The sequence below is a fragment of the Lissotriton helveticus genome, chromosome 1_2 (genome assembly GCF_964261635.1).
Source record: "Lissotriton helveticus chromosome 1_2, aLisHel1.1, whole genome shotgun sequence".
In the NCBI taxonomy this organism is placed as follows: Eukaryota; Metazoa; Chordata; class Amphibia; order Caudata; family Salamandridae; genus Lissotriton; species Lissotriton helveticus.
Genome location: NC_136058.1, coordinates 221,419,293 through 221,447,254, shown reverse-complemented (window position 1 = coordinate 221,447,254; position 27,962 = coordinate 221,419,293). Strand labels below are relative to the sequence as shown.

At 44.9% G+C, this 27,962-nt stretch overlaps 1 protein-coding gene across 1 annotated transcript in view; it reads right to left on the bottom strand.

The window, feature by feature from the left end:
- Positions 1–27,691, bottom strand: part of LOC144802773 (uncharacterized) — an 82,196-nt gene extending 54,505 nt beyond the window's left edge. The window contains exons 1-5 of the mRNA XM_078671829.1: positions 27,680–27,691; positions 26,823–26,976; positions 25,228–25,323; positions 24,400–24,534; positions 23,154–23,282 (exon numbers count right to left, since the gene is read on the bottom strand). Of these exons, the coding sequence (XP_078527955.1) occupies positions 23,154–23,282; positions 24,400–24,534; positions 25,228–25,323; positions 26,823–26,976; positions 27,680–27,691 (526 nt within the window). The remainder of the gene's footprint in view (positions 1–23,153; positions 23,283–24,399; positions 24,535–25,227; positions 25,324–26,822; positions 26,977–27,679) is intronic.
- Positions 27,692–27,962: the final 271 nt, after the last annotated feature.

The following is a 27,962-nucleotide window of genomic DNA, read 5'->3' as shown; positions in this document are numbered from 1 at the left end:
GTATGCGATCTGTGCTCCATCGTGGTTATCATTGAATCATGTCTATGTCCAGTTTAGGTACCACCAGATAACTATTGTTGAATCTTAATACTTTTTGATGCTATTTTAATTAAAAACTTAAAAAAATCCATAGCTGTTTCCCTTTTCCTAATTTTGGTGTCATTTGGTTGGTTAAATTATTCTCTATATATTTTTAAATTAAAGTGGGATCTTGATTGTGTTGTATTTTTTACTTTTGACTTGTTTTCCAACTTCTAAATGCTTTAAATATTTTCTTAATTAAGCCTGTCTGCTCTGTGTCATTGCTACTAGTAGGTGAGCTCTGCTTCAAATTACTAAAAGCTTTACTGGAACCTAACAATAATAATGACATTCTTACTTGTGGTGGAGTAACATCCAGCCCAACACTTTCTCAATGAATCAACAAGAACGCATTTAGAGAGCCAGCTGTTAGCACGACATTCTGGCACGAATCTGGTCCGCCTCATCCTAAACTGAACAACTCTTTTCCATGGCAAAGCAGCCACCTCTATTGTCACCTGTTAAGGAATCTGCCATGAAGCTTACAAGCAGGAACTCATGTGCCATGAACGCTCTAGAAGTAAACGCCACTTCATGGATAAATTGCATCAACCCTGCAGCTACCTCAAAAAATTATGTTAACTTATTCATTATTTTTGCAAAATCGAAAAAAGGGTTTATTGTAACACCTAACGAATCTGGCTTGTCATTTACTACTGAAACTATTCTTTAAAATTGTAACAACTTCCTCAAGTCGTCTGTTGGATCCATACGTGAGGAGGCGTTTGTAGGCGGCTCGTTATTTTCACGAAGTTACGCGACCCCCAGCTTATTGTGGACAAAAAAGACACGCCTGGAACCACAAGCCGACTTAGCCGACTTAGATATACCTGGCAGTTATTTGAAATACATGCAAAGACAGATTGCGCTAAACAAGATATATATTTATATCGTTTTCAGGGAATCCACCCATCTCTGGACGCTCCTCACATCCATGGAAATTTACAAAATTCAAATAGCAAGTTGTTGACTTGCAGAGTCGTGTTTCTTTAGTGGATGGCTTGCATTTGGTGTTCAAGCCAAAATCAGAACAGATTAGTGGAACCACTTTCCTGTATTTCTATAGATGTCGATACAGAAAGGTTTATGTTTTGTGGAGTGAACGATTGTGCTTTCAAGAGGTCCTGAGGAAGGTGGTCACAAACCCACCGAAACGCGTCGACCTTGCGTATTAGATCACACGACCATACGTGATCCCTCCAACACAGATTGCAGTATGAATGCTGTATGAATGATAATGAGTGTATGCATGTACTATAAATGAATACTTAGGTTTCTTTTTCTTTTTGTTTTGTACGATGTCTATTGATGAATTGTTCTAAAGATTTTAAATGTTGTTTTGTAAATCTATGTCTCTGTGAAATGAACAAATAATCTACAGAAATGACAAAAAATGAATAAATAAAATAAAAAAATTTAAAAATAGTTACATTTGGAGTCACCTTGTGTATGGTAAATAAGCAGATATAAAAGTGTTTGGTTGAAACTGCAATAGGTCGTGAGGGAAATATTGTATTTTGTTGTTGTTTTCCCCTCTTTCCCTGACCTAGAAAATATTTGTAGAGGGGGTCCCATATTTATGCTAATACAACTTCCTCAAGTGTCAAACATCATATTTCTTTTATTTTTCATTGAGGTTTTTTTCTCATAAGACAATTGTTTTTGAAACATGGTGAGTTTAAGCCATGGCCACTTTATGTGAAACCCTGATCGTATATCTGATGATACACTGTGTCTGCCAAAGGGGACCTCAATACATTTCTGTTCAATAAACACATATGGTTTGATAATCAAAGCCATTCTTAGCCCACATCCGCAGTTTGTCTGGGAACATGTTTACATAGAACCACAAGGAAGCCTGAAACGCATACGGGGGTAGCTTGTAAACTGGACAGACAGTCATAATGTTGCATCTAATTATCTCAGAATTAACAAGATTTGACCTGCACAAGGTTTTACCATCCCTGAGCAGGAAGACAAGAGCTCTTGTGCTAGAATACCTTTAATAGTTCCTGCAAAACTGTTCCTGGAAAGAGGGGTTTAAGTGCTAGAAACTTCAGTAAGCAAGGATATTTGTGTGAGAGAGTGTTTGGACGGGAACATTTTTGTTTATTTGTATAGTAGTCTTCAGATGGTGGGAAAGAGAAAAGACTGGGTCCAGCAATTTCTTTATGAATGTGTTGCTTGAACATGAATTACCTTGAGAAAACAGAAGACAAGAGGCGTTTTGTCAAAACAGGAAAAGTTCTGTCGTTAAACAATGCAGGCGGGAGCACAGTCACACGTATAGGGTCTGAGGACTGTCAATTTACAATCAATTTACCATGGACCTACATACAATACACTGAATGCAATAAAATAGTTCCAGGGATCCTTTTTTGATAACGAATGTGAACCTCTATGTTTGGAGCCATAAATTAATGTATTGGATGAGGAATCCAGGTGAGCCTCGACCTTGCATGGACACAAAACGGCCAGTGGATAATGTGTTCAGATGTCTGGCATGTACTATGTGTTTTGTGTCTTGATTGGGAATGTGTCTCTAACTTCATGTGGCATCTGACTTTATGGTGTTTTGGGAACGTGCACACCCCTCTGCCCATGTGTGCTTTATTGGCGCCAGTTTCCCTGGATCCATTGTGGTGCTCCTGCACCTATCAGTAGTATTGATCTGGGATTTCCTATTCGCATGTTTGTATGTTGGCTATGTGCCAACCCCCAGTGATCTGTTTAATTAGTGACCTCAGGTCTGGGTCTGAGGGCCTGCCTAACTACGTATTCATGATTTGGGGTTGACGTGGAGTTCCCAATGGGAAAATGTGTCAATAAAGATGCAATTTCATTTTTTATACATGAATGTATCGCTATTCATATTGAAATTGACTTTCTCAATATTAATAATTTGGTAATATATCCTAATCGTTTTCGTTCTGAGTTTCCAAAGTATTGCACATTTTGATCAACCTGCTGTTTTGAGAACCCAGGCTCTATGACACTGACACCATTTCACGGCAGAAAGATTCATCAAAATGACACATATATATGCTATAAATGGTAGCCAATTGCACCCAAATACTGATTATGGTGGTCACACAAAATATTTATATTATGCAATTGTTAAGTAAAGGATCCATGCATTCCATGTTCTGGAAAGTGTTAGATAATGCCCCTCTTAAAATGATCTTCCCCATTTTCTTACTATATTGTTCTAATGGTTTTTGACTGTGCGCACAGGAGCACTGCTAACCAGGCCCCAGTGCATGTACTTGGACCACTACAACATGTTGAAATTGGCTTCTTTACTTTTTGTCATATTAAACCTACCTATAACTCCCTGGTATATGGTACCAAAGTGTACTCAGGGGCTATAAGTAAAATGCCACTAGTGAACTCCAGCACATATGGTGCCACCACTAAAGTGACCATACAAAACATCATCATACCTGCCTCTGCAGCCTAGGTGTGCAGTTTTAAAACTGCCAATCGACCCGGCAAAATAAACCTTTTACTAGGCTTAAACTTTCTTTTTTATTTTTAAGAAGTCACCCATAAAATCCACAAAGTAATCTTTCTCTATGGCAAGGTGGCTCTCCCACGTTAAAGCAAATAGGTTACATTATAACACCTTATATTGCATAACTTCAGTTTGGTAATAGCTAGAACATTAGCTTTGATTTTGAAAATGCCACTTTTAGAAAGGTTTTGAATAATGGTGATGTGCAGTCCGTTTTTTCAAACATGCAAGTAGTTCCAAATATTTTGACTAGTTACTGTGCGCAACTCTGTGATGTGCGTTCCATTCAGGTGCACACGTTCAGAAAGCAAAATAGAAGTGGAACCTCTTCATGTTCCAAAACTGATTGCACTGCCAGCAGAGACTTACTCCAACAAAATAATTCTACACATTGTTCTTCTTGTTAATCCATTTTATTATTGCCAACTTTTGTAATCCCATAGTGTTCATGCAAGGTGTCAGATTCTTACTCTGTGTACACTGAATGCCTATCCAGGCCTTTCAATCAACAAATGGAGATTCACCACTCCTTGTAGCGTGATGTTTAAAATGATTATTAAACCCAATGCATTTCGGGCAACGATGTGCCCTTCTTCAGGGGTAACTGAAATGAGACAGATCGCCACATTCATTAGTCTGTAACACTCGAACCATACTATTCATGTAACAAACCATGCTTAAACCCTGCACTGTTGCCTTAGTTGAAAAGTGGCTTATCTAACAAACAGTTTACAAAATATGGAAGAAATTGCTTTAAAACTGTGCTAATTACATGCAAAAACATGTAAGTAAATACATCAATGTATATCTGCAACTTAAATTACTCATTCCCTTACATCAAACCCCCACACTAAACACAACACTACTGACGTGACTATATGATTTCCAGACCCAATTCATCCACTTTTCTCCAGCAGATTGAAATTTACCTTGTGTGGATGCCAAATGTTAACTGTCCAAAGTGAATGTGCTAGGTGAATAAGAACGGGCACCGCTAATGCTGTTTAACTCAAGTCACATGATCCGACTGAACCACCTGACGTGCTAACAATAAAACAAAATGAAACACTAAAAAAACACTGAAATAGACCGTCACTTTACCCATTCATCGTGAAAGTGTACTCAAACATAAAACATGCCCTACCAAACAGACGTAAGTATGGTTTTACAAACATGCAACTTAACACAAATCAAATGTGCATAACATAATAATTACTACATCACAATAGAAAATAGATTTGGGTATGATGTGGAAGTAAAACAATTAGTACACTTGCAATGATAATATAGTTGAAGGCAATGTACTGAATGCATTGCAATTAAAGGTCAATATAGTTGACCTTTATATTATGTGAAACAACCAAATTTGCTAATTATCGACTGACCATCTATACATTTTTTTATTTGTGACAGAGTTTCTGTAGCACTGACTTAAGATATGCACCTCTCCTCTTCACATACGTTGTTTCACAATCTATTACACTTTGAGAGAATCACCAGAAGAATTTCTAATAATTGTGTTTGTAAAAAATTAAACTAATTGCTTTTGTTGTTACGTCTCAAAGGGCGATCAGGCAAATTATGCTCAAAAAAGTGTTTGAGTGGTTATCAATTAATTTGCAAGTGATTGTTTTGGTTGTGTGACAACATATTTTGGGGCAAAAATGTTGTGCTACACTAATAACGCATGCAAAAAAATATAGAATTTACATTCTTTATATGTGAACTGCAGAAATATATTGTGAATCACAATTGTGTCCAAAAAGGAAACAAACAAAACTTTTACATTGCAATCAATCAATCAAAGAAACCTTTATTTGAGTATTCATAACCATAAAGTGCAGTGCAATAAATATTTACTTTGTTCGCTTTATAAAATGTACTGGTTACAAAGGTTAAAAAAGATGTTTATCTTAACCCTAAAATGTTTTTCATTTACATCTGCATGCTTGCCATTAATATGAAATCACTTGTCCCTAAATTTCCAATTAATTCATTCCTTTCATATAGTTCATAAAAACTGTCCATTTGTTTGGCCTGTTACTCTTGTAAGTCTGCTTTTTGGAGGAGGTCGCTTGTTCATAAAAATAATTTTACCCCTCCACATATCAATTTATTGGATGTGCCACCCATCTTGCAGGTAATGGCTTGCCTACAGGTACTAATGTTTACTTCATTAAAAATTGGTTTAAGAAGTGACTTTCTTAGGTCCTTAACTACAGAGCATATACACTTCAGATGACTTATGGATTCTATTCTGTATCCACATAGACAGCAGTTTTTGTTTTGCTTCCTGCCTTTCCATGTTGGAAGTAGGTCTTTTGAGTAGTGGGCTCCTAAACGGTACCGTATGGAGCTCCTTTTCATAGCTGGATGAAAATGTGCTGATATGTAGCCTTGCGGCCTCAAGTAGGTGTAGGAATTTATCACTGTCTATGCTTGTCGCCTTTTGACCAGGATATTTTAGTCTTCCAACAACAACATTTTCTTTGCTGTGCCATTACATAGCCTTGTAAATGCTGTCCTGTCCATCTTACTTAACATTGCAATGTATTCAATTTATTTTAAATGCTAAAATTTAAAACATTAACATGCTGAAAAATATTTTAATTTATTCATGGTAAATTCTAAATAAATATATATTCTATGAAGAATTAAATATGTATGTAAACAATTAAGTAAAGACATTAAAATAATTCCTAATAAAAGCAACAAATAACATATACATACCAAATATATCAAATTGAAATAAAGAATATAATGAGTCAAAAAATTACACCAACACAATTTAAATATATAAATGCAAGTTATTTATTTTTATACATTTTATAAATAATTGAGAATTTAAAGCAAATTAAAAAAATTATAATACTACCTAAACAACAATAGGCAAAGGTTGAACTTTGAAGAAGTCAGATTTAGTATTCTGACTCCAAAATCAAAATAAACAACAAATGGGAAAGTGTTGGACTTTGCAGGTGTCACATTTACTATTGCAAAACAAAAAGATGATGGACGAAATGCTTAACATTTGCAAACATTCACCCCAAGTTCAGAGATCTGGGCCTAAATCCACCCTTTTTTTGCTCACCATGCTATTCCAGTTTCTTCAACCTTACTGGAAAGGGTATGCCCAGACGTGGGTTCTGTGCTCACTATTCCTTTAAATCTAAGGACACACATTTAGCTTGGAAGTATTCTACAGATCGCGCATGGAGGAACTGACCTTCATCCTTTGGGAGTAAAGCTGGAAATACTGTGCTTCTAAAACTCGAAACTGTAACCAAATGCTGCACCTAGAAATCACTTTACGGCAGCTCATATATTCATACATATGGTGGAAGCATTTTCAAAGTTTCAAGCAAAGCGATATTTTGACATTTAGATGCTCTCTTCTCCCCAGCAACAAGCATTTGTGCAGCAATTTATTGCAATTGGGCTTCCCCTTGAGAACATTTGTGGTAGTGTCACAAGGCAGCTGACTGCAGTCACATAACACTGGTTCCTCCTTCCACTAGAAAATGACTCAATGGGCATCAAGCCCAGAAAATCTGAAACATAATACCTTCCTCAGCAATATGTCACTGCTAGGTGGAGACCTTCTCATTTAGTCACAAATGTGCATTTTTGTAAGCTGTATGCATTCTATCTCTCTTCTTCCTTCCAGTCCTTTTTGTCACACGTCTAAGCGCAGTGATCCAACACAAGATACAAGCATCACTCTGGTGACTCATGCATGACACAAAAACTAAGCATGGGCGCAAAATCCGTTCCGCTCGCGGATTTTTCGGATTTTCGGTAAATCCGCAATCCGCGAACTCTCGCGGATGTAGCGAAAATACGCAAATCCGCGCGCTGCGGATTTTTTGCTTGTGTTCGCACTGCTCGCGGTCCGCGGCGCGGGCAGCAACAATCTCGCACTCGCGAAATTACAAAAATTACAATTGGGGAGGGGTGAGGGAAGTGGCCCAGTCTCCAACTTCCTGTTCCTGTCCAGCAAGCTCCTCCCATAGGGGTGGGGTGAAGGAAGTGCCCCAGTCTCCAACTTCCTGTTCCTGTCCAGCAAGCTCCTCCCATTGCTTAGTCCATTTCCTGGCCACTTTGAATTCGATCTTGACTGGGAAGGATTACTTTTTGTGGATGCTGCTGGAGATTTGGCTTTGAGGCCTTTTGGATTACTTTTGGATTCGAAATTTGATTTCACAAGTAAGTTGATAAGTTGATGTTGTTTGTTTGTGGTGATTTTTGTGTGTGTTTTTTCACTTTTTGGGGTGGGGTTGGGGGCTGGCTATGTTGGTGGGAGGCCATTTTGAGGCATGGTCCTGCAGGTCCTGGCCATGTGGATGGGGTCAAGCGGCCATTTTGAAGTTAGACAGTGTGCTTTGTGCCCTAGGCCCACCCAGTCTGCTCTGATTTCTTTCATTATGCCCAGGGGGCCTAGAACTCCCGCGGATTACCCGAAAATCGGATTTTTAAAAAAATGTTTGCCTGTGTTCGCACTGCTCGCGTCCCGCGCAGCAACAATCTCGCACTCGCGAAATTGTAAAAATTACAATTCTGCACATGAATTGAAAACTACCAGGCTTAGTTATGGGTGCATGCATGATACAACTGTTTTGTTGAATTTTAACATGATTCTGGCCAGGGCATGGATGGCATTGGATTGTGGTGATTTTTGTGTGTTTTACGACTTTTTGGGGTGGTGTTGGGGGCTTGCTATGTGGGTGGGGGCCATTTTATTGCCTGGTCCCGTGTGGGTGGGGGTCTAGGGGCCATTTTTAAGCCAGTTTGTGTGCTTTGTGCCATAGGCCTGCACCCAGTGTGCTGTGATTTTATCATGCCCAGGGGGCCCAGAATTGGTCTGTTCGCGGATTTTGCTGGTTTTTCGCCACGTCCGCGTCGTGAAGCAACAATCTCGCACTCGCGAAATTGCAAAAATTGCAATTCTGCACCAGAAAACCACCAGCAGGCAGCATAAACCTTCTGAAACTTGATGGATGGCATTGGATTGTGGTGATTTGATTGGTGTTGTGTTTTTTGACTTTTTGGAGTAGGGGTTGGGGGCTGGCTATGTTGGTGGGGGCCATTTTGAGGCATGGTCCTGGCCATGTGGATGGGGGTCAAGCGGCCATTTTGAAGGCAGGCAGTGAGCTTTGTGCCATAGGCCTGCACCCATTTTGCCTTGCTTTCACCCATTGTGCCCAGGGGGAGTCAGTGGTACATGAAACTATAACCCTCTCTGTGTGTGCTCTCTTGGATCAATGTTAAATTCCTGTTTCCCAAAAATTTAGCAATTCTTAATTTTGAAATTTCCATATTGTGTGGTGTGCACGTGTGTATTCATAAATGCCTACTTGCAAACTATTTATTGAAGCGCTACATATGCAACATATATTTACTGATGTTCCTCTGTCTTCGTTTGCTTTTAGGTGCACAAAGTCAATAACTCCGCATCATCGTTGAGCATCAGTGCCAGGAAGAAGTCCTGCTGCGGCCTGCTGTTCCGACATCTGAAGAAGATGGCTCCAAAAAGAGGTGCCCGTAGCTCCTCTTGCAAGAAAGATGTCTCTACTAAGGAGAAGAAGAAGCAAGTGGCACCACTTACCAAGGAGACTGGTGGCTCGACCACTAAATTTTTGTGGAAAAAACAAAGGCCCACCATGAGTGCTGCACAGGTAGCCTGTTTAGTGGTTCAATCACTAACGACCAGTGATGTTGGCTCATCGCAAGAAAGTAGCAGCCCACCATCAACACAGGTTGTAACTCATCTCACAAGTACTATTCAACAACCAAAGCCGCAACAACAACTGCATGGGCTACTAGTACAAGCACAAGTACATGCGCAAGGAGCTGGCCGAGAAGGAGCTGTCCGAGAAGGAGCTGTCCGAGAAGGAGCTGTCCGAGAAGGAGCTGGCCGAGAAGGAGCTGGCCGAGAAGGAGAAGGCCGAGAAGGAGAAGGCCGAGAAGGAGAAGGCCGAGAAGGAGAGGTCCATGGAGAGTTGCAAGTAGAGGTCAGTGAAGAGGCCCATGTAGCGGCACATGGAGCGGTGCAAGTGCCCACAATGGTTGTTCTTCCAGAAGTAGGGGCACAGGAGGAAATTGACTTTGTCATGTCATGTCATGACAGGAAGACGAAGGCACTCCTCCTGATGATTCATTTTCTCCCAGCTCCCCAGCAAGGAAAAGATCAAGGAGTGTGTGTAGAAGTTCCTCTTCAAGCCCCGCTCCATCAGATGATCTGGATCTAGATTGGCAACCATCTCCGACGTCTGAGAGGGAGGCACACCATGAGCTGCGAAAGGTATCAAATGTTAAAAGGAAGGGCCCCGGAAAGCTCATACTTATGGATCCGAACGTCGGACTTGATGAAGTGGTGCATTCTGATGTTGTTGAACAGGATGACAGCAATGACCTAGTCATCACACACGTCATTCCAGCCACACCGGCCATGCAGCAGACAGACATTTATACCCTATCCCGACGTCATGCTGAGCGTGACCCTGGCGACGTGGCACTGGTAGCACAACCAACGCAGTCAAGTAGTACAACAAGTTCAACAAAACCTACAGCTCCCATATTTTCTCCCCAGAGGGGGACTCCATCCAGCTCGACTCCCTCAAGTAGGGTTGCTGCAATAATTGCACAACCCAGTAGATGTCTGCAAGGCTCATCCACCACTGCTTCATCTGGCATTGGCAGTATCATCTCGTGCGGCAAAACCAGAAGTTTCCAGTCCCCAGTTTGGAACTTTTTTAGTGTCCATGCAAAGTATGATAACATAGCCGTTTGTTGCATTTGTAAGACTAGAGTTAGCCGTGGTAAGACTGGTACCAACTATGGAACCGGAGGCCAGATAGGTCATCTTCAAAGAAGGCACGCTGTCGAATGGTTTGCGCACCTAGCAAACGTCAAGGGAAAGCAATCCCAAAGGGCAAGTGGCCAAAATATACCCATTCGTGATTTCACAAGGAAGAGAAGACCCAACTGAGTTCCAGGGAACAGGGTACTAACGACAATTTGCCTCGTCTGCCTCGTCTTTTTCGCTGTACAGCGAAAAAGACGAGGCAGACGAGGTGGACGCAAGCGTTTACCAACATTCAGAACATATCCAGTTCTTGGGAATGCAACAAGAAAAACGCTACACCTCGTTGTGATGAATTCTTACATTATTAAGAAATAATTTTATCAAGCCAAAGACAACGCAGGAAAGAAACCCAATTAGGAAATACTGCTGAAACACGAATAAAGCGCCAAAAGCAGAGAATTTTATACTGTAAAACAAGACGCTCACCTGTGGGATGAGAAGGAAACAAGTGAAAGCTTGCAGAGTTAGACTAAGGTAGATCCACCTGTCACACTACGGCAGGGGACACAGAATAAAATCAAGGATACATCCTCCTGATAGCAAGTTAAAGATATAGAAAAATGATGAACCCCACATATCAGCAGTCCTGATGAAGGTGTAGACATACCAGTCGTGAACACCGAAACGCGTCGACGCATTTTTAATATAGAACCCAGTTAGATCCCTAACAGAGAACAGATATACCTGGATTGTGGTTACTGTGATCTTTATCATCAAATGTATATCTATGTGTGACATCTATAAGAGGATTCTGGGTCAGGTTTAAACAAGAATAGGGAAAAAGTTCAACCTAGGGTGGGGAAGAGGTTTACTCCATGCAATTTAGCAGCATATATTGGGTGCAATTATGACGATTATTGTTTGTATATATTTCGTTCTGATTTATAGGAATGTACTTTTTTCGCCGCTGTAATTTGCACATGTATATATTGACATGTATTTGAGTTGATACAACTGCATTACCAATTGTTTTAATGTCTCACAGACACAAGTCTGTTTTTAACTTGTAGTACAAAAGTTTTTAATAAAGTCACAAAGATTGTAAACGTCATATTTTTGTGTTGGTTTGATAATGTATGAAAATGGTAAGGCTTGACTGAGGTGAATGTACGCAGAGAAAAGATACGGTACATATAATATACAGTCCAGGGATTTCCCTTTGACTTAGATTCAAAATATACCCATACTAGGTGTTTCATCTGAAGATGACGGGGAGGTAGAAGAAGCGTCAGACATTTGTCCGGTTGCACCCAGTACCCCTGGCAGCACCACACCCTCCGGAACACATAGGAGGCACACTGAGATGTCGAAAATGGCAATGTATATGCACATAAGCGGCGTTCATTTGTGTTCACTGTACCCCTTGTTGTAAGCAGAACGGATATCGCTAAACCCTGACTGTATTATCCCGCCAGCATAGACCCATGCACACACGTACACAACAGCCATTTTAGGCACCATGGCCTCTCTGCCCGTTTGTTCCCGGCACCCCTCCCCGCGCGCACTGCTCATGCATCGGCCACAAGACCCTCTCCCTCTGCGTGACCCTGCTCTAGAAGTAACCCTCCTGCTTGACCCACACCCCCATTTCCTCCCAAGAACACCCTTCCCCTCAGCTGACGACCCCCCCCGGCTGCACTTGGCCTCTCGACCCGGTCCCAAGTCCTAAGACCAAGCCTCGTGGATGTACACCCCCCCTTTTCCTGCCCAGCATAACAAAACCGTGGTACACCAGCCGAAGTGCCCGATCTTATCGCCTGCCCAACCTTTGATCTGATCATCCCCTCCTGCCCTCGTGTCCTGTAGGAATGTTCGGCTGAGAGATCACAATCTTTTGTTACATTCAGGAGGGGAGGATGACATCTGATCGACTGGTATGGGAATAGGCCTGAAGCTGGGATTCCAAGCATGTTTTTTCCTACTTCAAAGCGTCTTTATTGTAATAAGGAATGTTTGTGCATCATAAACATGTGTATAAAAGACGAAGCCTCAGAGAAACTGAGGGTGTGTGTGGGTGGTGGAGTGTGTGTGGGTGGTGGGAAGGAGAGAGCACCTCCTGAAGACACTATGCGAGTGTCCGAAATGACAGGCTCTCCTCATGAGAAATAAAACTCTGTTCTTGTTTTCTTGCTTCCAGCGCCCGTCTCTTTATTTGGTAATTGTTCAAGATGGGAACTAAGAGGCGTCCTGCGCCAGCAGCCTGGGCATCAGGTGTGATATGGGCTGACTTTTCCTCAATTGGCGTCCCAACGCGGGGTCCATCAGCGACATAAGGTCCGGTAAGAGAGGTCCAGACGATGGGGTGAACATCTAAACGATTGGAGTATACCTGCCTTGAGAGGGCCCTCGTCCGGCTGCCGATTGAATGAACTTCACCGATTCCGAACGGACCTCTCTCAAGTGACCTACTGTCCTGACTGGAATCCCACAGGAATGCTGCGGTAAAAACATGGAGAAAGAGAACGATTGGGCGCTGGAAAAGGGAAGGCGAAGAATTGCCCACACGGTCCGGTCCGGGTAAGGTTAAGTAGGACGTCTTTACGTCCGATTGGTAGGATGGCTTTATCCATCTGATTAATTGATTGATTGTACTTGAAGTATTGGTTCTCTTTGAGACATTTTCTATTTGCAAACAGCGATGAATAGGAACGTTTCTCTCTCTTTGCAAATAGTTAAGGATAGGTAATGCAGACGTTTGTCCCCCATTGTAATCCGTCATGCCTATTTTTCTCCCCACTGATTGTTTGTTATCGATTTTTATCGATAATTGCTCTTTGAGATATTCTCTGTCTACAAACAGGGAAGAATAGAAATATTCTGCCCCCCTTTGCAGATAGTGAAGGATAGGTAATGCAGATTTTTGTCCCCGTTGTAATCCGTCATGCCTGTTTTTCTCCCCATTGATTGATTGATTGTCTGGAAATGTATTGTTCAAGGAATAGTTCTTTTAAGGTATCCTCTGTTTGCAAATAACGTAGAAAAGAAATATTCTGTCTAATCTTTACAAGTAGTGAAGGGTAGGTAATGCGGACCTTTGTCCCCCGTTGTAATCTCCCGGGCCTATCTACTCCCCACTGATTGGTAAACTAGTTCCACCCGGACCATTTATTAGAGGTAGGTCATCTGGCTCGACCAGAGGGCACCCCTAATAAAAAGGACATACGCAACAATAACGAAGTAATAACCATATCCTGTTAACAGAAACTTTAGCATGAAACACGCTAGGAAAAAAAGGGAAGAAAGAAATAAGAAAGCAAAATCAGTAGGCCACTGATGAGTTTTTTTTTCGCTACAAATAAAAAAACGTTAGAAATAGCTCACGATAAAACACATGATTTCGCTAGAAATAAGAAACGTTAAGAAATAAGTCCGTAATAAGAAACATGAAAATGGTGAGAGAAGCCAAGCTTGACATCACGGCAGCCACGAGGCAACCAGGCTTCGCCACCCCTCACTGCTCCAAACATGTCTGTCCCACCGCCTGCCACGCCCCAATAACGGTAACATGAGATAGATACAGATCAGCAGATACCTACCCCCTTTCTGGAAAACTCCCGAAGTGCAACAGGTTCGCGGCTACGCCGATCCGGAAAACGAGATCTTCGGCACGTGTAGGGCGGGTCCTGCTGCCAGCCGTCGGCCGGAGGTCGTCGAGTAAGGTGGGCCAAAAGAGGAGCCGAGGCCGACGGGATCCGGGCGTCCCCTCTTCTTTCTTCAATAATGGCTGCAACAACACGGGGGGATGTCTTGCTCATGCCACCGACCCCCCCCCTCGCATCTCCTGGTCCAGCCACGGCTTGGTAGAAGCTCCCCGCTCGGCCCTGAAGCGGCGCCTTGCAGGCCACCGGGGGGGGATGTCTTGCCTATGCCTCTGACCCCCCCCTCTCTCATCGCCTGGTCTGGCCATCATGAATATTAGCGCTGAGAAAAACGGCGTGGGGTGCGCTGGGAGGGAGGGGCGGCGCGAACGAGCCTCTCCCACCTCCCCAGGTGGAGGCCCCCAGCGGCACCCCCAACGCTCCACTCACCCGACGAGGGTTCGCCCACTCGTAAAATGGCGGTCGACCCTGCTGGAGCGGGCCCGGCGTGAAGAGATGGCCCGGTTGTTTGTTGATTAAGAAATGAGTCCCACCATCATAAGTGTTCTCCTCGACTTTGAAGATTCTATAAGAGCCACGGGGGCCCCCGACCCCCGCGGACACCCCCGATGGGGAATGACTGCCATGATTGCCCGCGGAACGATGAAGATGTGGCCGCGAGACATCGGCGCTCCCATGCTGACGCCAGCCTCAGTTTGAATGACTAAAATCCTGCAGACTACAGTTCGGATCAGTTCCGGTGAAAACCCAGTATGACCCGGTAGAAAAAAATTGTTGCCTCCCTCCCCCTTTGACTGATGGTTTATACTGCCGATCCTTTCTGTTACCATTTAACGGAACTTTTGGACTGCCGAAAGAGGCTCTGGGCCAACCACGAGTTGGTGGAGATTTTGACTATGCCTGGATCTGCCTGGCTGCACCCAAAATGGCGCTGGTACAAATGAAACTTTCAACTCCTTGTTGTACCCCGATTGCTCAACCTTGGTGTCATGAAATATGTATGCAGTTTTTAACCACAATGAATTGATATGGGATGGGTACTGATTATGTGTTCGGACAATGAATTGAAGTGAGATGGGTGCTGATTGAACATTCGGACAATGAATTGTTGTTGAGTTTTGGCTCACCATGATTATTGAAAGTTCGAATTTCAACACTTATGATACTCGCTCACACTGAAATTCCGATATGATTTTATTGCACTTGTCGCACTTTTTATTATGAAATCAACGACCACCGACTCCATTAGGTTTTCCACTAATAAGTATCCCCACATGTACAATTCTGGCCGGCCCACTGAGTTGTAGGCCCGTATTTATGCACCGACATTTTTATTAAAGATTTTTGGAAAAAGCAAATGTAGTTGTCACGCGTAAATTGGTAAGTTCGAATAAATGACCACTATTTCCGATATAACTAGATTACAGGTGAAATGGCTCAGCTCGACTAGTTAAGGGTTAAAAAGTATAGTACGCAGGTATATTGCAAATACGAACGGTCTAGGTTTTTGTTGTATGTGTTTTTCATTTTTGTACAAGCCTAAAGCAACTGCTAAAGATCCTGGTATTTAGCCTATACTTTATATGCTACCTGTGTCAGGAAAGTTGTTTTAAAATGCCCCTAAGTCACCCCGAAGGAGTGTCACCTGACCCCCCTGCACACGATCCGTAATACCACACTTGGGCGACCTATGCTATCCACAGGCTTCCGATAAATCATCTCTCCCACACTAAATGGTCCACCTGGGCTTAAACGCCAAGTTGGCAGGGACTGCGTACAGTGGAGATAGCCCGAGTATGTAGTAAGTAAAAGCCTTTTCGGGTTTATGCGCGCTAATGTGTTTTTAGAATGCTGCCCCCGCCCCCCTTCTTTTTCCCTCTTTCTGCAGGTCACATCGGAAGAAAATGGTGATCTAGCGGACGAAGAGATGGGAAAAAGGGGTGCGATTATGGTGCTTACACACGACGAGCGAACAATGGCTATTTCTCTCCCTGAACTTAGTGCTTGGGAGGACAGCCTGAAGCGGAAACTACAAAATATAACTTCGCCTGGCACCCCGAATAATACAACCAAGAATGACGTGCACTAATGAATAAATTCCTACGTTTGACTAAATAGGGAAAGTTTAAGGAATATTCCGAGGTGAGGTTTACCCAAGTACCCTCCGCTCGGAGGACTAGGAATGTTGCCAGTATTTAAAATCTACTACCTCCTTTTCGCACCCTCATAGACATGAAACTCAAAACTGCCCTATTGTTCTCCCAACTGACACCCACTGTTGCCTCAGCCCACTGTGAGCATTAGCCCGACCAGGTTAGTTCTTGACCAATTGCCAAAGGCGTAGGTGTGTACAACCAAAACCACCAGTGAAGGCAGCCAACGATAAAAAGAGAAGAAAAAGGTAAAAAGAGCTTAGGATGCTAAGGATGCGCAGCATACAGGAAGAGATCATTTTTGGCCAATAACTGTTCTATGTTTTGTCTTGGATTTTTGTAAATAATACATGTACTGTCTCCCCGCCTGAGTTTGTGTGTACGTAATGTATGGATCTACGTCGTCCCTCTGCCTGTGTGTCCGTATTACTTGACCCCTGCTGTTCTGTGTTGTGTGCGCACTGAATGGCCCATTATTGTACACGTTTCTCTCTCTCTCTGTCTCTCTCTCTCTCTCTGTCTCTCTCTCTCTCCATGTCATAGGTGTACCGAATGGTCCATTTAGAGTGCGGACTCTCTCTCTCTCTCTCTCTCTCTCTCTCTCTCTCTCTCTCTCTCTCTCTCTCTCTCTCTCTCTCTCTCTCTCTCTCTCAGTCCCCCCCCCGTTCCCTCCTCCCTTGTATGGTAACGTTGTGCCCCACCGGCACACACCTAATTGGGTCTCTTCGAACACAAAGGTGTTCGGCAAAATTGACAGAAACTAAAACGATTATAACTTACCATATTACTACCTCTCCTTTCTGCAAAACGATAGAACCCGAGTTGGTAATGAAAGAAAGGACAGGTAAGACGACTGATGTCCCCTAATCTGGCCTTTTATAGGGGGACTATAATGTCAATGGTCTTCTGTTTTTCAGTTTGTTAGAAATGCAATCCCCAATGCCCAGATTGCCTCACCCCTCTGCACTTAAGTGCGAATGTCCAAAGTGTCCTCGCTTCTCCCGATTGACCCCAGCCCCCTGTCCAAAGCATCCTCGCTTCCCCCGATTGACCCCAGCCCCCTGTCCAAAGCGTCCTCGCTTCTCCCGATTGACGCCAACTCCATATCAGCTATCCCAAAGCGTAATTGATGACCTTGATTAACCGTCGCTCCCCAAGAAAAGTATGTTTAACCTCTGCCCCCCTCTCATGATGATAACCCCCTGCTTGCAAGAGTTAGCCGACCCCAAAGGGAAATGTAAGATTGTCAGTAGTTGGGTTAAAAAGAAAAAGGGCGAGTCTCTACCTAAGGACTTGATTTCGAGTTTTGATATTGTCGATAGGAGTCCGATTTCTCTCTACGTACGTCACGAATGAACGCCAAATAGGCTTACGAATTTAGTGGAAATGCCCTCCTACATACTCCATAAGTGATGACTTCTGACTGTGACCGATGAACTTATCCCCCACCTACTTAGGAGTGGGGACGGAATTGAGATGTATAAATGTCTTCTCCTGCCAGTTTTTCTAAAACTTATTTTGTACCCATTCAAAGATACAATTACCGGAGGAGAGGAGCTGGACGTGACGCACAGCCTGACCACAGATCATGAAGCACGTGTGACCGCGACCAAAGGTGGAGTCGCAGAGCAACGAGACGCGGGACGAGGCACCACTCTCAAACTCGGCAGATGAAGGAATGAGGGGCTGCCTTGAAGCCCTCGATTTGCTGACCCACTCGTGCCTGAAGTCCCCGTCCCTTTTGAGCCCGACTGATGGGCCTGCCTGCTCGTCGTCCTTTGCTCCTTTGGTCCCTTGGTGTGTTCAAAGATCTGATCCCACTCCGCCCTCTCTTCCCTTGATTATTCAACAACATCACCCTTTTCGCATAACTTTTGACCATAGAATAAGGTTTTGCCACGGAAGAAGAAAGACACGCAGGTGCCCAGCATGAGGCACCCCTAAGAAGATCAGTTAGGAAACAGGACTGTGATCTAACAGTAGAGGACTGATCACACCCTGCAACGCGTAAGGATGAATCCGAGCTGGACCTATAGCTCCACCGCCGGTGCTCAACAGCGCCAACGAAAGAAGACGGACTCTGTTAAAAAGACATTGTGACGAAGACCCCCCCTTCCTGAACTTTCTACTCACCCCCTTGACTAATTGCTTGTATCGAACTGAATTCCTCCCTCGACCATTTTGTATTGCTTTCTAAAACGTTTCATCGGTCACTCATGTATTTAGTTTTCCAAAAGTTTCTTATAGCACTGACAAGACCCGAAGGTATCAGAGTACTCTTACTGTATGTTGATGTCACCGGAGAGAAAGTCTGAACTTGATTCTATAATGTTTCGGAACATTTTTCTTGATTGACCCCGACTAAGTATTATGCCGATCTCTAGACTTGCATGAATAACCCAACAAATGTAAAATCATATGTACCGCATTCCGCCAATAGTATCGACTGTATAGAAATGAACTAGCTTATGTAAAAAAAGCGGCGACTGTTAAAAATGGCAATGTATATGCACATAAGCGGCGTTCATTTGTGTTCACTGTACCCCTTGTTGTAAGCAGAACGGATATCGCTAAACCCTGACTGTATTATCCCGCCAGCATAGACCAATGCACACACGTACACGACAGCCATTTTAGGCACCATGGCCTCTCTGCCCGTTTGTTCCCGGCACCCCTCCCCGCGCGCACTGCTCATGCATCGGCCACAAGACCCTCTCCCTCTGCGTGACCCTGCTCTAGAAGTAACCCTCCTGCTTGACCCACACCCCCCATTTCCTCCCAAGAACACCCTTCCCCTCAGCTGACGACCCCCCCCCCCCGGCTGCACTTGGCCTCTCGACCCGGTCCCAAGTCCTAAGACCAAGCCTCGTGGATGTACACCCCCCCCTTTCCTGCCCAGCATAACAAAACCGTGGTACGCCAGCCGAAGTGCCCGATCTTATCGCCTGCCCAACCTTTGATCTGATCATCCCCTCCTGCCCTCGTGTCCTGTAGGAATGTCCGGCTGAGAGATCACAATCTTTTGTTACATTCAGGAGGGGAGGATGACATCTGATCGACTGGTATGGGAATAGGCCTGAAGCTGGGATTCCAAGCATGTTTTTTCCTACTTCAAAGCGTCTTTATTGTAATAAGGAATGTTTGTGCATCATAAACATGTGTATAAAAGACGAAGCCTCAGAGAAACTGAGGGTGTGTGTGGGTGGTGGAGTGTGTGTGGGTGGTGGGAAGGAGAGAGCACCTCCTGAAGACACTATGCGAGTGTCCGAAATGACAGGCTCTCCTCATGAGAAATAAAACTCTGTTCTTGTTTTCCTGCTTCCAGCGCCCGTCTCTTTATTTGGTAATTGTTCAAGATGGGAACTAAGAGGCGTCCTGCGCCAGCAGCCTGGGCATCAGGTGTGATATGGGCTGACTTTTCCACAAAGAGTCTGGGAGACACACCAATGCGGAAAATGTCAACACTGAGCAGAAGTGGATCGAAGAAGGCATCAGCATCATCCAGTAAATTTGTCCAGCGCACCATTACAAACATGTTCTCATCAGATGCGCAATTTCAACGCAACCACCCAATTGTACGCCTGTATAACACTAAGCTGGCTAAAATGCTAGCGGTGGACCTTCTCCCTTTTTCGTTTGTCGAAGGTGTGGGTTTTTTTGAACTCGTGGCAACACTGGCCCCTAAATGGAAGGTTCCTAGCCGGTTCTATTTTGCCAGGGTTGCTGTTCCAGCACTACATAAAGAGGTGCTTGAGTTGGTTGGGGCAGCTTTGCAGAAGAGTGCTGTTCACACTATACACCTGACAACAGACATGTGGACCAGTTGCCAAGCCCTTGATTACATGTGCATCACTGCACACTCGGTCTCTTTTTCAGGGGTTGCAAAACAGATAAATGCAGGTGGTGACTTGGTCGAGATTTTTAAGGGTGCTCGTAAACATGCAACATTAGCCATGTTTGGCATGGAGAAAACTCATACTGCAGCCAACATTTTGGATGACTTTAACAAAAAGGTCTCGCAATGGCTGCCCCCAAGAAATTGCAAGGTTGGTTATGTTTCTACTGGTAATGGCAGCAATGTAGTTAAGGCCATGGAGAACGGTTACTATTTCAGAGTGCCGTGTTTGGCGCACTGTATGAACCTTGTCGTGCAAAAGTTCTTGAAAAAATAACTTGCAGTCGACAAAATACTGACCATCTGCAGAAGAATATGCACACATTTCAACCATTCTTTTAAGGCCCGGAAGGAGCTGAGGCGCCAGCAAAATGTACGTAGAATGCCAGTGAAAGCACTTATCCAGGAGGTGGCAACACGTTGGAACTCAACCTTCTACATGCTTGAGCGTCTGCATGAGCTGTTTCCAGTAGTCAATGAGTATTTCTACAACCTGGGTGGTGATACGACAGAAATGATGCTAGCGGTGGAGCAATGGAAGCTAGTTAAAAGCCTGACAGACATGCTTCGTCCTTTTGAGGTCTTCACGCGTGAAGTCAGCAGGGAGGACTGTTCTTTGAGCAAAGCTATCCCATTGTTGCTGAAGCTCGAGCACCAAGTCAAGGTGGTGTCTTCAGAATTAAAAGATGCTGGAAAGAATGAAGCATATGAGTTGGCGCAGAGATTATTACAACGCCTAGTTAGCAATAAACGGCTTGTAAATATCAAGAAACAACAGCACTACATTTGTGCTACTATTCTGGATCCACGTTACAAAAAGCCATTGTTTGGCAAAGTAATAATTCCTTTTGAAACATCAGACGTTACAGAGTACAAAGGTTGGCTAGCTCAGTCAGCCATTCGTTTTGAAAGAGAGCGGAAGGAAACTGTAGGAGAAGACAGTACTACTAGTGAATCAGCAGGCCATCAGGCGTCCCAAAAAAACACTTCTGCATCTGTGCCTGTGGCAGAAGTGAGTGACTTTTCCTCTGAGCCGTTAACCACACCAGCAACCGTATCATCTGCGCCAGGCCCAGGCGATATGTCTGAAGCGGATTGGCTAAGTGAGCTAGGGTTTCCTTGTCCCAGAAAGGACACAGAAGTGCAAAGTACAGGAATCCGGGAGAACATTGTTTCAATGGTGCAGGCCTATCTGGATGACTCCACAGCGGTCAATATTACTGAGGACCCATTGGCGTATTGGCATGGGAAAAGAAACATATGGCGAGAGCTCACCAACCTGGCTATCAATTACTTGTCTTGCCCACTCGCAAGCGTGTCTTCAGAACGTGTTTTTAGTTCTGCTGGTGGCATTGTTACTTGCAAAAGGTCCCGCCTCTTGCCCGCAAATGTGGAGCGGCTCACCATGATAAAGATGAACCAGCACTTCATACCACCAGATTACAAAGTACGAGAATGCACGCAGGAAGAAGAGGACACCGACCTACCTGAGGAAAGTTCTCCTCAGTTACCAAAAGTACTACCGACTGAATTTGCAGAGTATGAGGACGAGTTCTGCTTCCCTGACAGCGAGTTCTGAAAATGAGTCAATGAATCATTAACATTATTTTTCGTCCTTATTCACTTTTATTCCTGTGTGTCTGTCTTTCTTTGTTTAGCAAGTGCTTCATCACATTCACAACAAAACTGTAATCACCCAATCAAACAACAAGCCCATCAGCAGAACTGTCTTGATTTTGATGCCGCAGCATTCCTCAGGTTCACAACAGTTAGTTGACAAGAACTCAGTCCTGGTCGTCTATCCTCCTCCTCCAGACTCACCCTATCCATTTCCCGTAATGCTGATGCCTGGATTCTGCACAATGAAGAAACTTACGTTGACGAGTCCCCTAAAGAGGGACTGGAAGTAGTGAGTCCTCATTTAAATACATTTTGCTAAGTGTGACTTTTTTTCCCCGATTTGCTTTTTGGCTGTTTGGGGGGTGTCAAACTTGTTTGCGCTTGGGTTTACGGGTCTTGGCTGGGCCATTGCTGGCAAGGTCTATTAAGGGATGAAATTGGTTAGGCATTTACTTTGGAAAACATTTGGCCAATTACACGTGAACGTTTAGGCGTTATTATTGCTCGCTTGCCTGTCTTAGGGGTGCTGTCTGTGGGGCTTCTAGGTTTTTGGGGTCTGTGAGCACCGCTGCCACATTTCTAATGTTGATTGCTTTGGTTTTGCAGAAAATCCACGCCGGGAAACTCCAGTTGGTGCCCTGCTGCAGAACGCTTTAGGACACTGTGAATTCCAAGTGGAGCCAGCCCTCAAACACAAATTACAGGTAAGATAAGCGTTTGGATGGGAGGTAGTATAATGGAGTATTAGGAGAGGCGAGAGAGTGACAGTGGTACTAGTAGTAAAGTCCTAGGACTCTTGAATTAACAAACTCTGTGACAGGCATTTACTTTGGAAAACATTTGGCCAATTACACGTGAACCAACACGATGACAGTGTTCAGTAAAACGGACTTACTGCAAAACCACCACCCACCGGGCTCAAAGTAGTAAAAAACAGATATGCTCAGATAAAGTTTGAAAATGTACATTTTTATATCCCTAACAAAATAAACTCCCGCAAGACCCTCCCTAACCCCAACAAATAAATAGTCTTTCAAAAGTCCCCAAAAACCCCAACTCCCAATTCCCACCTCCCAAAAGTCTCTAAAAAAGGGGCAAGGGACACTCTAGGGATGCATGGTGTTGACTTTGGCCTCCAGGGCATCATGCCTTAGGGCCAGGGCATCGTACTGCTCCCGGAGGGTGGCGTGATCTAAGCGGAGGACCTCCAACAAATTTTGATATTCTTTCAATTTCCGGACCTCCGCCTCCAGGTCGGACACTCTGTGGATTGCACGGCGCAAGCGAGCCTTTAGAGTACTGTGAGGGGCAGCCTTTGCTGCTCGACCGTGGCGTCTGCCAGCACGGCTCCGTTTCGCCGGAGCACTGCGCTGACCGGCAGAACGTGGGATCACGGAGGAGGATGCAGATGTCCCATTCGATGTACTGGACTGCGTGTCCTCCCCCTCCAGTTCCACCAGCCGCCGATATTGGGCAACAGTAGCATCCAGCCTCCGTTGCCGGGCCAGTAGAGCCTGCATACTCCTTGTTGGTTTTGATGTTTTAGTATGACCAACTATATGAAGAAAGAAAGACATAAATAATCTGTAACCAATGCTCTTTAAGAATATGATTAACACAAAATGATTCAGCAGGAAGTTGTGTCACAGTACAACTAGCAACTAGCCAGCGCAGTACAAAACTATTCAGGCCAGTATCATGGGTGTCCGCAGGGAGGGGCAAGGGGGGGCGCTTGCCCCCCCCTGGATCGCAGGTCCATCCAGTGCTGGCCCAGTGACAAATTACAATATGGTAATTACAGCAGGCTGGGACCGACAGACAGATAGAGGCAGAGACAGGGACAGAGAGAGAGGAAGACAGAAGGAGAGAGAGAGGGAGGGAGCCAGAGGGTGACAGAGGGAGGGTGAGGGAGGGAGACAGAGAGAGAGAGACAGCGAGGTAGAGGGAGACACAGGGAGACAGAAAGAGGGAGACAGAGAGAGAGAGAGAGAGAGAGAGAGGGAAACAGAGAGAGGGAGGGAGACAGAGAGAGAGGGAGGGAGACAGAGAGAGAGGAAGGGAGAGAGACAGAGAGAGAGACAGAGAGAGGGAGAGAGAGAAAGAAAAATGTGTGTAATATGTATGCCAGGTCTGGTGGCTCAGTGGACGAAGGCATCCGCTGCAGGGGCATGAGTTCAACCTCATGGTCATAGTTTTTTTTGTTGCTCTAGATCCACCCCCCTCCCCCACTGACCCTGCCCCCTTCGGTGCGGCCCTTGGCCACAAACCACACTGTCAATTTGGCCCCGAGAGAAAGTTTGTGAGGACCCATGCTCTATAACCACATCCTCCTGATTTAGATTGAATTGTTTTTTTCTGGCATTTTTTGTTTTTCCCTCTGTTTTAATGTAGTTGCCAGGTCGTCTGCTGTGGTGCTGCACAATATTTTTCTCTTCCCCCTATGGGGTTCTTTGTTTATTTAAGCTCTATGTCGTGTTAGATTTAAAAAAAATGTATTTAATACTTGTGCTCAATCATGTCAGGAGTAGGACTCAGGAGATGGTGATGATGTTGCACCCCCCCCCCTGGAAACATTTCATAGTATTTTCGTAGTTCATCCAGTGACCGTCTACTCTCTGTAGATACACATCATATGCTATCTAAGAGTCAGATAGTACCATGATCCAGCTTACCTCTACCCGCCACCACCACTGTCTGCTTCCTCACAGTCTGTTCTTGGGCCACTTGCGTCGCCTCCTCCCCAGAGGTGTCCTCGGAGTCGATCACCACCACCACATCCAAGCTGGCCCCGCCACCAGATGTTCCACCTACAAAGTAGATTTAAGTATTTAGATTACACCACTCACTAGTATTTGGTCTAGGAATGAAGAAATGTGAAAACAACAGAAAAAGTAATTGACTGTCTACTCCAGTCTAAAGTAAAAATGTCCCTCCTTCCAGGGAAGGCTGTTGTCTTGCTGCACTTTTTTTGTCACAATTGATGAATGCTTGCTTAATTTTAACACACACCATTTTTCTCTGAACAGACAGAAGCTGGACTTCTAAGGACAAGAGCAATATCAACTTCAAACCAGGTGAAAGCTCAGCTCGACCACAAGAAATGTGTTCCATTACTCATCAACTCAGCACCAAGCACTTTTCCATTTCAAGCTAACTTTATTTTAATATATGTGTTTACTTTTACTTTTAATAAAGCTTTTAAACTTGAATAGACTCTGTGGTTTTTGGTCCTCCAGACTAGAGTGACTGAGCGAAAGGTTTTGCAATTTTTGCAAGGAGGAGTCCGTGCCGCTGACACTACCAGGTTTATACAGTGTGCCAAACACGCCACTCTGAAATATTATTACTCTGGTCTTTGGTGTCCATAGTTCGGTTTGTGGAGAATTGTCCCTGCAACAGTAGTATTATGGATTTTGCTCCTATCGAAACACTATTTCGAAAAAATTAAATTAGGAACGCTTGGACAACAATAGGTCATCTATATTTAAATGAAAACTTACTGGGGCCAGCAAAGGAGCACTCGCCGCCCTGGCCTGCATCCTCCTCCTTTGGAGCCACAGCATCCTCCTTTTCCGTCCGCTTGCCCCTGGGCGGACCTGACGTACAACATGAAAGAAAGAACAGAAAACATTGATGATTGCTGCTTGTCGATGTCCTTGTCAACCAAATCAAACATTTAGAAAGAACAAGAACCAACTATTTCAGCCAAAAAGAGGGCTACAAAGGAAGGACTGCACCTGAGCCTCTACTCTAGGGGCAGATTTACAAGCCCCTTGCAGCTCTTTTGCTCCGTTCTTGCGTCACTTTTGTGACGCAGCGCCACAACAAGAGAGGCGCCATGGTGTGGCGTATATTAACAACGTGACGCATATGGGAGATGCATCCCATTCTAAAGCCCTGCGCCATAAGGGAGCGTTCCAGCGCAAGGGAGGGCGTTCCTGCGCAGGAACGCATGCTAAAAGTGGCTATGGGGAATATATAAAATTTCAATCAGTCATTTAGTACAATGATGCGTCACTGAAACCCTGCGCCTGCATGAAGCAGACGTACGGCATGACGCAGCATTGCTGGAGCTGCGCCATCGTTGCAACGCAACTCCATCAATGAGCCGCCTTTATGGCACCGATGCGTAACGCTTCGGTGACATTTTGGGACCATGGTGTGCCGCATTGTAAATACGGCGCACCATGGGTGGTGCTGGCGTGCCGCACACTTTGCAGGGATGCGCAGGTAATTGCTAATCTGACACTTAGGGGCATACTTACGAGTTCTGGGCTGCACACCTCCAGAGGTGCACCAGAACAAATGCGTAACGCAAAACTAACCTTGCGTCACTGCAGATGCGCCGCAATTACAATGCGGCAAACTCTGGCGCAAGGGTAGGCAGATGCGTGACGCATCTCGTGACGAAAGAGGGGCGCATCTCTAGAGTCGCGTCGCAGGCGCGATGCAACTCTAGCAATGCTCAGGGCTGCCCAATACTCAACATACCGCATCAGTCCTTACGCCTGCTTCAAGCAAGCAGGCATAAAGAATTGACGTAGCAGCGTTGCGGAAGTGCCTGCGTTAAATCTTGTAGATTTCACTCAGGCACTTTTGCGGGGCGCACAGCTGCCTGACCGCCACCCCCCACCCCCCCCCTGCGTGGGAACGCACCCATTGTGGCGCAGGCCCAGGCCTTAACGTGGCGCATCTCCCTAGATGCATCACGTTGTACATGACTCGCAGGGATGCGCCACGTTTACGTCGCTGTGCGTCAGGTAAGGCAGCGTAAATGTGGCGCAAGGGGCTTGTAAATCTGCCCCTTTGTGTCTAGCATTACGCAGTTCTGTAAAGTACACTCATACATTACTCAGCCCAATTAAATGAACACAAAATAGAAAACAAATAAGCAGTGGCACCGCCACAGAGAAGGAGAGCAGTGCACCTGAAATGCACAGAAGATTTTAAAATATTAATTTACCTCTCCTATCAATGTAATCGGCAGCATTATTGCTCTTTGTAAAAAAGTTAAAACAAGCATTTGCAATATAACACACAGAGCAGGAGAAAAAACAGAGTAGTGAGTGATGAAAAAAATGCTACTACTACTCACCAAGCCCGGGGACCTCCACTCCCAGCAGGTCGAGCAGGTCGCGCTCCCGGTCCAGGATATCGGTCCAGCGGTGGGTCACCTGGTTGTAGGTGCGCTGGACCCCCGAGATGTCAAACAGGGCCCGGCACACCTGCTCCCACCGCTTCCGTCGCTCCTGGCGGTTGGTGTAGCCACCAGCGATCCTGCCGCCTGCCGCGATGGTCCTGGGGAGGCGGCGCTGTACATAGAAAACGAGTTCGCCCACCTCCTCAGGGCTGAAGATGTCCCTGGGCACCACCATTTCCGCCCTCAAACGGCCACACGGGAGCCGGGCACGGGCTTTGGGGCCCGTCTTGGGCAGCTTCACAGCTGGCTTCACCATGGTCTGGGCAGGTGGTAGGAACAAGGAGAAAACTCAAAACTGCCCTATTGTTCTCCCAACTGACACCCACTGTTGCCTCAGCCCACTGTGAGCATTAGCCCGACCAGGTTAGTTCTTGACCAATTGCCAAAGGCGTAGGTGTGTACAACCAAAACCACCAGTGAAGGCAGCCAACGATAAAAAGAGAAGAAAAAGGTAAAAAGAGCTTAGGATGCTAAGGATGCGCAGCATACAGGAAGAGATCATTTTTGGCCAATAACTGTTCTATGTTTTGTCTTGGATTTTTGTAAATAATACATGTACTGTCTCCCCGCCTGAGTTTGTGTGTACGTAATGTATGGATCTACGTCGTCCCTCTGCCTGTGTGTCCGTATTACTTGACCCCTGCTGTTCTGTGTTGTGTGCGCACTGAATGGCCCATTATTGTACACGTTTCTCTCTCTCTCTGTCTCTCTCTCTCTCTCTGTCTCTCTCTCTCTCCATGTCATAGGTGTACCGAATGGTCCATTTAGAGTGCGGACTCTCTCTCTCTCTCTCTCTCTCTCTCTCTCTCTCTCTCTCTCTCTCTCTCTCTCTCTCTCTCTCTCTCTCTCTCTCTCTCTCTCTCTCTCTCTCTCAGTCCCCCCCCCGTTCCCTCCTCCCTTGTATGGTAACGTTGTGCCCCACCGGCACACACCTAATTGGGTCTCTTCGAACACAAAGGTGTTCGGCAAAATTGACAGAAACTAAAACGATTATAACTTACCATATTACTACCTCTCCTTTCTGCAAAACGATAG